The sequence below is a fragment of the Pimephales promelas genome, chromosome 12, assembly GCF_988280905.1.
Source record: "Pimephales promelas chromosome 12, fPimPro1.hap1.1, whole genome shotgun sequence".
Taxonomy (NCBI): domain Eukaryota; kingdom Metazoa; phylum Chordata; class Actinopteri; order Cypriniformes; family Leuciscidae; genus Pimephales; species Pimephales promelas.
Window position 1 is genome coordinate 20,968,236 of NC_142780.1, and position 12,590 is coordinate 20,980,825.

The window sequence follows — 12,590 nt, forward strand, 5'->3', positions numbered from 1 at the left end:
GAGATTGTCGTTGCAAGAGGGAGAGAAGTTATTTTGATTAAAGATTATGAGGCCACATGAACATAAAAAACAAGTGTGCACAGCACAGATAAATCCTTTATATCAACTATTGTGCAATATTCCATAATTGTGAAAACACTATAAAATTAGTTTTTGTAAAATGTAGACATTATGATAGTGGTAAATATAGCCTGGATATCGTATTTGAATATAGGCTCAATGTGAACTTATTACGCTAGCATTTCCCATATTGCTGGAAGATATGAAACAGTTGTAGAAACATCAGTTGACAGTGCACAATCCCTATGTGCACAATACATTTTGATGTTCAGTGTTATTTTGTTTTATTTCGTTTTCTGAGGAACTAATAGAGTGCCGAAGTTACGACGTCACTCTGTAGGCCAAAACACGGAAGTGAGTTAGCATTTTAGCAATAAAGTCTAGCTGTTTCCGAAATCGCCCTCTACATAGTGGACTATATCGTGAGCTCGCCATTTTGTAGTGCTGTACGAATGTATAGTGATGATTATTATACCCTATAGTCCACTCAATGTATCCCAGAATGCATTTTGAAAAGTAGTGTACAACCGATGGTCACTAACCCAAGCCCTACATACCATCATGAATGGCTGATCATAAAAATGGCGGACGGGCAACAGCAATGACGTAATCAACGTCGCCAAGAGGCGACGATCGAGTAGCTAGTCTGAAAGTGGTGTTTCTACTATGCTGGTGAGCTCACTAGGCTAGTGCTTTGGAGTAGTGGTCTGAGTGGAGATTACGGACACAGCGGGATTTTTGAATGGATTTTTGCAAAATCGCCTGAAATAAGGTCTGTGGTGGTGAACAAAGCCTCTAAATATTATGACATAGAACACACAGTTAACCTGCTTGTGTTTTTTTTTTTAAATTTATTGTGTCTTTTTGTGTTTTTTTAAACTTTATATAGGCTTCAAAATGTATACATTTTGGATTAACTTGTAAAGATTATCTTGATAGACAAAACGTCACAACTCTTCTTCAGATCTTATTTTTTGCGATTTTCCAAAAGTCTATGGGGAAAATGCATAGCTTTTCGATCGAGGGAACCCATGCGCCGCTAGCTTCCGAGTTGTCCTACAAAGTGACGTCATCACTTCGGCACAACATTCTATTTTTGTGAACTACAACTCCCATATATAATATCTGCGTGACGTCACACAACTTGCGTCCCAGTGTTGTGATATGGCGGCGATCTCGCATAAAGCCCATTAGATAAAGGCGCAACCAATGGGTTAGGAAATACTGCATTGGAAAGATGCTGGGATGAAGAAAAAAAAAATCAATATCAATCGGTGAGTTTGGGGTTTATATTAGTTAATACATAGCTATATGCATGCATGCCTTTATGGCTCTGCACACAACCACGCACAGACAGGAGCCATATAAGAAGCAGTTTTGCACACAATGGGTTAGAACAGCAAAGCCGCATATTAGCGAAATATTGAAGGATATACCCACTGGACGAGTGAGATTAAACAGCCATTTTATTGTAGTCGTGTTTATTTCGACTTCCCTTTCCTTCTTTGTTCAGCTTATTTTAACCATAACCCCTGCACAGTGGGCTGTGTCTCAAAACCTAGTAGTGATGTACCTTCATAGACCATCAGGCAGATTTGTGACATCAGTATCCACTTGCTCTGGATTCTATGTATTGTAGACCATACCTAGACGATTTCTACATTAATTTGTTAATGTTAAAGTTTAAATTATGTATAGTCCAAAATCACTTTAATAATAATAATCAATTCATTACAGATGTATAGCGCTTTTCTCGGCACTCAAATCGCTTTACATAGAAGGGTGAATCTCCTCAAACACCACCAATGTGCAGCATCCACCTGAAAGATGTGACGGCAGCCATAGTGCGCCAGAACACCCACCACACACCAGCTTACTGGTGGAGAGGAGACAGAGTGATGAAGCCAATTGGTATATATATGGGGATTAGGAGGCCATGATGGACAGAGACCACTGGGCAAATTTTGGATTTTTTGTGACCACAGAGAGTCAGGGCCTCGGTTTAATATCTCATCCGAAGGACGGTACTCTTTGACAGTATAGTGTCCCCTTCACTATACTGGGACATTAGGACCCACACAGACCACAGGGTGAGCACCCCTACTCGCCTCACTAACACCTCTTCCAGCAGCAATCTGATTTTCTCAGGTGATCTCCCATCCAGGCACTAACCAGGCTCAAAGATTAGATAAATTGCCCTTTCCGCTGTTTGTGTCCGTGCCGGTGACCATGTGCAGCAGGTGTGTCCTTGTTTGTGTGTCTGTCCCAGTGTCCGTTTCCATGCTGGTGCCCATGCCAGTGTTCGTGGTGGAGACTGTGCTGGTGTCCTTGTCCATGCAACATCTGTGGGATTACTTCATCAGAAATAAAAAAAAATAAAAAAAAGGAACAGTGACAGTCAACAGAGAGCTTATATCACTTATATAAAGCTTGAATGATCTGAATTGGTATTGCTTGATCGCGATGACAAGTCAGTTGTCCAAATCAGCTGCAAAAATCCTGACCGGAGCATCCCTAAAATGTATACTTCATGAATATTGCATTTTCTCATTATGGGAACCAATGAGTATGGGGCCTGAAAATAAAAGAATATACAAAATAGAGTTCATAGGAGAAGGCTCTGTTTCTAAGAGTGAACAACTAGTTGGATGCATAGCCATAGAAAAGAGCAGACAGAGGTAAAGAAACATGCAAATAAAAAACTTTGACTGAACCACTTTTGTTTGGTTAATGTTATATGGATGCTGATGCATGTCATATATAACTATAATACATTTGTGGAGTTTTGTGCAATTAGTTGGGCTAATTATTCACACAAAAATGATTGTTTATTTAATAAAAAGTGAAGCATTTACAATTAAATATAGAAAACAGGTGGGCTTAAATTATCTTGTCACAGTTAAAATTACAAAGCAATTTAATTCTGTCACTTTATGATCTTTAGATGAAATATTCGTATTACAGTCCCACTAATAGATGAGTGTTCAAATATCTTTAAGAAGTTATGTTGACTGGGCTTAATAGACACACTTCCACTACCATGCTAATGATTAAAGATATTTACATAGTACAATATATGTGTACTATGTAACCTATGTACTCTTACCTTCATTAGTTAACCTGCATAATTTCTTTCTGTTTTAGGAGAACTTTGGAGATCTGAGTTCAATTGACCATTGAATTTCACATCAGAAGTTAAGCATCATGGAACATGCTAATGACCCACTCAGTGAACCTTCTGCTCCTGAAGCAAATCTGCACAATGCGCACCTTTCACTTTCAGACCACCCATCTCCTTTGGAAGCACTATTAGATAATACTGTACATGGAATAGAGGCTACAGAAAGTACAGATCAAACCAGTGGTCTTGAGTTGAAACTGGACCTCTATGTCCCAGCACCACCAATAATAGAACCTATAACCCCCGTAGAGGAAACAGTGGAGCACTGCGCTTTTCCTGTGGCAAAACAAGATGACAGCACACAACCTGAAGCCGTTATAGAGGAAACAGATGAAACTGCTGATGTTGAAGGATTGCATTGTGAAAATCAGTCAAGTCTGGCTGAGTCGAGTTCAGATACTGTGACTGAAGTGGAATGTGAGCGTGCACTCAACGAATCTGGCTCATCAGACTCTAATGCTGCAAATTGTGTGCCTGAAGAGCCCATGAGCTCCAATGAAACACCAAATATGTGTGCCAACACTAAATCATCAACTGGAGGTACAGCACAAAATGCCGACAGAAAGAACATCCCTCCAAAGAAGGACAAATTTAACCCTCTGAAACTTGACATGGCCAAAGTAATTCCTCTCACCTGTAAGTTATTTAACACTTATCAATGTTTCCTTAAAGAGCCATTCTTATAGTCCTCATATATTTAGAAATGTATGAAATCCAAATTTATTTATTTTTCTTTGAAATTTGTCTTATTTTGAAGGATTAAATCACGTGGCATTTTTTTCTATTATAGGTCATCTATATGTCATAACAAGCTCTTTCTGTGATTCACTTCTCTCTGCTGCAGTTAGGCCAATCATTTTCAAATCTTTCCCTTCCAATATGTAATGCTCGCTTTTCACAATACGATCAACAACCAATGTATAAAATCAAGTCACACCCAACACTTAAAAAAAAAAAAAAAAATTACTTAGAAAACATCACAATTGCTGTAGTAAAGTCTATAACAAAAGTTTCATGTCTGTTTGGAGTCAAGTACAATTTTGTTTGCTCTAGCAATTTGTTCTTTTCTAACATGCATTGTTTTGTTTTATCACACTGATTTCTAGCATCCCAGCTCTCACTACAATGCCTAGACTGTCACATCATCTTCAGTGACTCCAAAAGCAAAGATCGGCACCTTAAAATGAGCCACCCTGCAGAATATCAGCAGTGCATGCTGGGAGATGTTCTCTTTACATGCTATGTTTGTGATCAGCATTTCACCTCCTCCACAGAGCTCATGGCCCATCAACGCACACACACTGGTAACGAGCGATTCAAGTGCCCATTCTGTAGTGAGGCCTTCTACCAATCCTGTGATCTAACAAGTCACAAAAAAAAAATTCACTACAGCAAACATGGATACACCTGTTCAGAGTGTGACAAGCCTTTCAAAACCTTTACTTTGCTCAGATACCACCAACGGGTACACACAGCGGAAAAGCCATATGTTTGCTCACACAAACACTGTGGTAAAAAGTTTTCTGCATCCAAGTCTCTTCAGAACCACTTAGAAAAACACCACAAAGAAGACACCAAGGGTGACCAGACAAATGCTTCAACCACCACAAAGAAAAAGAGAACTAAAGGTAAATGACAAAAACATTCAAGCTATCATTAATTCTGTCGTTTTTAATTTAATAATGAAAGTAAAAAAATGTGAAAACCTAATTTAATCTTGGCACGTGGGCAAGAATAAAATGCCCCGTCCCCTGATTGGTCTGCCGAAGATCAAACCGTGCCATCATCAATTGTTATTCAGATCTGGGCAACAGAATAGCTACAATTCACCTTTTTCTTATATACAACCAGAATAACGAATCGTACCGGGGAAGAGCCTAGACAGGGCTGCTAATAATGCCCTTCTTTCATTACTCAGAAATAAATCATGATTAGAAGGATTGTTAAATGAGAATGTTGCTATGCTGACCATTTGATTTATTTATACCTTTAATTTTTTTTTTTTTGCAGGAACAAATGAGCGAAAATTTCCATGCTCACAGTGCGATGCAGTCTTCAAGACTTCCAAAGCACATCTTCTTCACATCAAAAATAAACACTCTCCAGAGTCACAAAGTGGCACTGTGTTGGTGCCACAACCGAAACCACCTGTACTTACTATGACACAGACAGCAAATGGACCACCACTGCTCATTGAGACCCTCGGATCAGCACCACCCCAAATGGACAAACTGGATGCTGAGCAAATTAAAAGACTAATTGAGAAACTTGGAAATGTACAGAAAGTAAATCAGTTGGTTATATTGCCTTTGCAGCCACAAAGCTTTGGGTTACCCCATCCACAGCCAATAATGCAACCATTGCATGTGAATTTTACTCAATCAACCATTCAGCAAACACAATGTGGACAATCTGACACAGGCCCATCAAATGTAGAGAAAATTAACCTCCAAGTGTCAGCAGAAATGGGAGATTTGCAACAAAAGGAAACTGTTGTGTCACAAAAAGAAAATATTATTTCGTCAGAAATCTCAGAGACCCAAGTAGCACCTGTTAAACTGACACAAACAGAGGACCAAATGCAAATGGACGAAATTCACCTTGAACTTATACCAATACAGACTGAAACTTCTGATTTTTTGAATCAAACACCTTTACAGAATGAAGCGTCTCAGAATGAGTCAGGTCATGAACTGTCACATACAGCAGAGGAACATGTTCCAGAAACAAACAGTGAAACACATTTAATTCCTCAACCTGACACAACAAATTCTCATCAGAGGACCTTGGAGAAAGACAATGTTCCAGTCAACACAGTAACGCCTGAGGAGACATTTACCAATGCAGAGACAGCATGTCCTACTAAAACTCAAGATTCAATAGACTTGTCAGTGGAATCAGACTCACAGGTAGTGAGTGAACAGAGTGAAATAAGCAACTTAATTAAGCCTCAAGAACTTCATCAATTCCATGCTCAAAAGGACCAAGTTGAGTCAGAGAAAGAACCATCTATGATGGAACCCCAATCTCAGTCGGATTCCCTCAAAACTGTCCAGAACAACACCTTAATTGACTTTCAACAAAGCTCTGTGCCAACACCAGACCAGACTAGAGACAATTCCAAGAAAATTTCAACAAAGAAAAAAAGATCTAAGAAACAATTGGCTGACAAACTACAGACTAAGGAAGCAGGTAAAGTATGTGATGGCGAGGTAGCATCTACCGAGAAAATCAATACTTCATCTAAAGTGATAACTAAGAAAAAAGAAAAGACAAAAAACAAAAAACTTGTTGTCAAATTTGGACCAAGCGAGAAGAAAAAATCCTCTAAACCAAAGGTAATAAAAACATCTAAAACCAAACAAAAACATAACCAGCAAATTAGTGATCAAAATCAAAACCAAGTGCCTACCTTGTCTCAGCATGACAATAAATTGGATTTTAACCAAAAGGTGCAAAAAGATAAAGTAAAGGGGGTTGAAAGTCCTTCAGGAGTAGCAGTGAAGTCAGTGGGTCAAATAAATAATGCAACAGCAGACATTGTTTTGGTGGCACCAGAAGCAGCGCAACAAGGGAAACCTCAGAAGAGAAAAATTAAGAATCAGAACAATTTGCTTAAGAAGGCACAGTCTGTACATGAGGTCCAACAAGATGAAACACTGGCACCTGTGCGAAAGAAAAAGAAGCAGGGTAAAACACCTAAAGACGATTGTCCCAAGAAACCCAAAGTTAGAAAGACCCAAAATAATAATTTTCCGAAGAATTGCCAAAAATTACCAAAGCATAAGGCCACAAAGGCAAAATCCAGACCTGATGTTTCAGACGTGCCTCACATAGAGAAACAAGCTCTGCTCTTATTAAAAGGCCACAAGCAGCCTCAGCTGAAGGTACACAAGTTGGATGCTACTGAACTTGAAAAATCACCCCTAAGCAAAAACAATAAAAAGGTACTACAAAAAACAAAAAAATCACCTAGGAAATCCTTGAACGTAGCTCACCAAAGGAAAGAAAAATCAGTTCAAAATAAATTAATGGAGTCTCACGGAGAGCCCTTGTCTTTTGAAATGCCCTCTGTCGACAACAGCCATGTTTCTGAGTCTACAAAGCCCAAAATTGTACGGAAGCGCAAAGCACCTACAAAAATAGACCAGGAAATTGCATTGAGCCCCCCATATTCTCAACTTACTCTTGGGTGCCAGGACTGTGGGAAGACATTCTCAGAAGTGTCTGCTTTACAGGAACACATGGCGGCCTGGCACTCCGCTGGAAAGGAGGCTTTCCCGGATGAGACAATTGTTGTCGTTAAAAAACGAAACATGAGACCTGGTCCTAATGAAAAGTGTATTTCACCGAATGAGTTTGAAATTCAGGTTGCAACAGATTGGGATATGGAGTCTGAGGTGGGGGAGATAGTGGGAGAAAGACTATCATTCCCAGCATTAAGTCCGTCTCCTTCTTTTACACTTGCTTCTGGTAATGTGGAAGGAAAGCAACAAGAAGGAGACAAATATGTTGAAGGAATTGTTCCTGAGACTGTGCAACCTCCTGAAAAAAATCCTTTAGAAGTTTGCGAGATCCCTTCACAGATGTCTACCCCAGCCTTAGTCAAAAGTATCGTGCCCCAAGAGCTACCTGAAAATGCTAGTGAGGGTGTGTCAGAAAAAGAACAGAACAATGATGTTGGGACCATCACAGAAACTTCTTGCACTGAACTTAAAGATGCAATGGAGGAAGAAATTAAAGAAGAACTGCCCATAGGTGTCAATTTAGTCATGATTGGAGACCAAAATCAGGACGAGAGCCATAACACTCAGTTAAATAACATTTCAGGTGTCTCTCAAGAGCATGAAAATGAAGAAAGCAATCCAAGTCCTCCGACCCAAGAGTCTGCAAGAGATGCTGATGAAGTAACTCAAAAAGTTCTTACTGAACCAGAGATAAAGCAAGAAGAAGAGGAGGTACTTGTACGGAGAGTGGATGATCATAAAAGCGTGATGGGAGGACATTCTGTGAAAAGGGGTAAGAAAGTAGTTGGAAGAAGCCAGGGCAAGAGACCAGTTGGAAGAAGTAGCAGCACAGAAAACAAAAGTAAAAAGGATTTTGAAGGAAATAAGGATCGACAAGAATGCCAAGTGCTCTATCATATGTGTGTACTTGACACTCCAGAGAGAAAGAACAAAGAAACAGACAAAAATGTAGTTAATGCCTCTGAAACTTGTCAACCATTGTCTTCTGAGGAGGCTCCTGAGGAACAGGTCATTTTTGAGTTGGACTCTGTTACTACAAGTGTAATGGACATTGTGAACTCTGAAGATGGATCATTCGAGACATCTAGAGAGCTTGTCAGAGACGGCAGCTCTCCTGGAATCATACTGGAAAAATACTTGACAGCGCGTGAGAAAAATATGGAAAATCCAAACACCCAGAGTCAGATTAGACAGGTGAGAGTTTCGGCATGTTTTTCAGACTTTTTAGATGTTGTCCTTCAACATTTGAATAATAACTTTTAAACCCCTTATATATTGTGTCATGTAAATTATCGAATGTGTGTATTGTGTATTCTCATCAAAGGCAAACTCCAAGTTGGGTGCCAATAAAGTGACTTCAGCTTACACATCTTCTGACATGAAAATAGAAGAACGTTCTTCAAATTTGTCTCAGAGTTGTTTGATGCGTGGAGTACAGATGTTTATCGTGAAAGCAGAAGACCACTTGACTACGAATGAGATGTTTCAGGGACTCCAGCCCACAGATCCTCACCGTGTTGCATGTCAAGGTCAGTTGGAACTAAATGATTAGACCTTAATTATTTTTTTACATTTAATTAAGGTCTAATATTTTTTTTTTACATACAGAAAATACATTTAACCAGATGTTATCTGGTGTTATCTTTTACCACTTTTTATTTATTCATATTACTTTGATGTTACAACATTATTACTGTTTGTTTTCTTTCTTTTTTTACTTAGTTATTTTTTTCTAATACAACTGTATAATTTTTTACTAAATGTATTAGTAAAAAAAACATTTTTTTTTATTCCTATTGCAGAGAAGAACAGAGATGGCACCTCCTCTGACACTCGTGTAGTGCCCCCGCAGACCTACAGCAAGCAATGTATCTTTTATCCTGTTAAGGAGGAAGAGCGAGAACATTTAGTGGAGACTCCTCATGCAGAACATGCATCCTTAGATTCGGGGGAGCTTGCAGGTGGGGAACAAAATTCTGGATTTCTAAGATGTACTTAAATAATTTAATTTGGAATTATGTGCAGTATCAAATACATTTGTTGTGCATGTTATACATAGGGGCTTCATCTGGAATTGAAGAATGTGAGGAAATCAGGGTGGATTCGGTACAAATGGACATGCAACATCTGAACACAAACTCTGAAGAGGGTAAATAAAAGAAAAGCCAGGTTAATGCATTGATGTGTGTTCTGTTCTGTGAACTCCGTTTGAGAATGTGCTAAATTGTCTTTGTAGGTGATGTTAGTGCTGAACAGCAGAGAACCCAGAGCTTTCTAGAATTTCTCTCTGATAATTCAGACACAGATGATGTCGATAATGTCCATTCTGAACCAGAAGCTGAAACCATTGTGATGTCCTGTTACCATGGAATACAGTGTAATGATACTGTACATCAAAAGGGCACAGAGAGATGTGTCAGAACGTGAGTGTTGTTAGCGCAACATAAGATACCAGGTATGCCAAAATCAATCTTTAAAACCTGTTTGTATCTCTTCTTTAGAACCATGGGTGCCTCTCCAACAAGGGACACAGAACCGGAAAGGCAGCTCAACTGGAAGCCCATTCACTATTTTAATCAGTATTTTAGTTTGGACACGTGGAATGAAATTGCCGTCTGTACAAGGGAAACGTCACAACTGGCAAACCCTGTCACAGAAAAAGAGATTGCACAGTATGTGGGAATCCACATTGCAATGGGAACTCTGAAGGTTAGTCATAACACAAGTGCATTACAAAATCTGAAAAATGGATCATTCTCAAAAGATGATGACAAACATTTTCCTTGACGTTTAAGGTATGGAAAAAAAAGATTTCAAATGGTCAAGAAAACGTGTACCGGTAATATGAATGGCTTTATATTGTTTTGCACACATTATGTGAGTTTGTTAAATGCCATGAACAAAAATATTGCCACTAAATGGTAAATTCTCTACAGTTATTTATTTGTTTATTTTTCATTTCATTTTCCTGGGTTAAGCAACAGTGCAAGGTGCACATACAGTATATATATATATTATCAATGCTTGTCTTTTGATTGTATTTATTGTCATGAATGATGTAAAAAAAAAAGGAAAATATATTTCCAAGTTCAGATTTTAAAACTGTGATGTTAAACAATATATATATTTTTCCATATGGTTCTTTTAAATGTAATTATAAAATATTCCATATGTAAATATATATGGATAATATATAATAATAATGATAAAGATTGATTTTTGTCAGATCAGCCATGTCACCATCTTATTGTAATCTTTTTGTATCTTATGGTTACTTTTTCATAAAACTAAACTGAGACTCTCTTTCTGTTTTCCTACCACAAAGTTTCCCAGCACAAAGCTCTACTGGGAGGACTGCACACGAGTACCTCTGATCTCGGATGCCATGACGGCTTCAAGATTCTGTGAGCTCACTCGTAAAGTGAAGCTGGCCAGTTCTGGTGGAGATTCCATGGAGATGAGTAAAGATCAGCAGTCTGAAGAACGTATTCGATACCAGCCTGGACGGAGTAATGAAGTGCACAGTGATGAGGAGGCACAAAATTGTGCAAACTCAAAGGCAAATCATTTGTGGAAGGTAATGCCATTGATTAGAAGAGTTCAAGCCGGTTGTCGGGCACTGAAGCGAAATGGTAGCTTTGGGGTCGACCAGTACCCCCTTCCTTTTCAAAGACACCCAACCCATTCATTACTTCACACAGTTGTCATAAGTGGTGGAGGGTTGGTTGTGGACTTCAACTTGAGTGCAGATGACTCCAATAGAGAAAACGTAGTGGAGAAAATGGTCTCTAGGGGTAAAGACAGAAATGAAGGGATGGTGTTTCTTTGCAAACCAGAGCTTTCCACACCTTCCATGCTAGAGCATCTTTTAGAGGCGGGTGTGCAAAGCGCTGGCAAGGTTGGTGGGGCAAGAGGGCAAATAGGTGACGAGTTTGTGAGCTCAGATGGAAAACTCAAACTTTTCAGATGTCATCATGGCTTTATCCTTTCTGCAGTGGTAAAGGAGAAGCCACGTTCAACATCTCTTGTCAGTGGCTTTGAGCGAGCGATTAAAACTGCGAATCTTAACCGTGACTTGAGAAGTCTTTATCGCACTCCATGCACAAATTCAGCAGTCAGTGGTTGGCCACATTCTGTTCTCTGGGACTTGATCGATCTGGTGTTGGTAAATGCATGGATACAGTATAAGCAAAATAATAGTCATATTACAGATATGTTATCACTTATGGCATTTCGTTTGGAGGTGGCAAAAGCACTGATTCTCTCCAGTGGCTTTGATGCTCAAGACTCATCACCCCCCTGCCCTCCTGCTCCTAAACTACATGGACCAGATACAAACTCGAGACCTTCTCGGGTTCTTGAGAGCCCTTTGCCGGATGTACACACACGGTACGATGGCTTTGGCCACTGGCCAGAGCAGCTAGCAGAGGGCGAGGAGGCCAGGAGGTGTAGATTTGGAGGCTGTGAGAGAACATCACGTGTGCGTTGTCTCAAATGCTGTGTGTTCCTGTGCATTTCTCGAAACCACAACTGTTTCCTGAAGTTTCACAGTCAGGGGTCTTCATGAGAATTACAGACTGTGAACATTTAAACTATAATATTTACTCATTTACATAAATAAGATGGTTAATTGTTAAGTTATTGCTTACCATGACTCATGCCAAACCATGAGCCACCTATATCTATTCTTGTCCAGGTTGTGTAGTTGTTACACAATGTTTTAATGTGATTGTTATATCTTCTTTTTATGTACTTTTAAGATTTAAGTATCTTCTTTTTTATGAATAATATTTTATTTTACACCTAGCAAACAGTAGGATGTGTCCTATGTTATTTGCTTTTTATTCACTAAAAAAGAAAAGGTTCGTGTTTAGAATGTGATGTTTTCATTTCATCATTCATTATTATGGTTCCTGCTCATTGTGCATTGCGAAATCATCTTCAGTTTATTTGTATGAAATAAAAGCTTTAAAATTTTATAGTACGAGCTCAATCTTTTTATGATAAACATCGTTTAATGCATTAAATATGTAACCTAATATATAGATTATATTATATGTATTATCATTGCATGTGCAATTATTTTACACGCGGGCTACAAA

General features: G+C 38.9%; 1 protein-coding gene across 1 annotated transcript; it reads left to right on the forward strand.

Moving 5' to 3' along the window:
- Positions 1–1,178: 1,178 nt before the first annotated feature.
- Positions 1,179–12,467, forward strand: znf576.1 (zinc finger protein 576, tandem duplicate 1). The gene is made up of 10 exons (XM_039679467.2): positions 1,179–1,334; positions 3,205–3,877; positions 4,348–4,869; positions 5,252–8,682; positions 8,813–9,017; positions 9,291–9,449; positions 9,548–9,637; positions 9,725–9,911; positions 9,990–10,197; positions 10,814–12,467. The coding sequence occupies exons 2-10, from the start codon at positions 3,265–3,267 to the stop codon at positions 12,053–12,055; spliced, it is 6,657 nt and encodes a 2,218-aa protein (XP_039535401.2). The 5' UTR covers positions 1,179–1,334; positions 3,205–3,264; the 3' UTR covers positions 12,056–12,467.
- Positions 12,468–12,590: the final 123 nt, after the last annotated feature.

Bases quoted from the DNA above. Each gene is read 5' to 3' on its own strand.
- znf576.1 (XM_039679467.2), top strand. From the start codon at position 3,265: ATGGAACATGCTAATGACCCACTCAGTGAACCTTCTGCTCCTGAAGCA. The intron at 9,018-9,290 runs GTCAGTTGGAAC...TTCCTATTGCAG, and splicing joins TCACCGTGTTGCATGTCAAG to AGAAGAACAGAGATGGCACC. The intron at 10,198-10,813 runs GTTAGTCATAAC...CCTACCACAAAG, and splicing joins TTGCAATGGGAACTCTGAAG to TTTCCCAGCACAAAGCTCTA.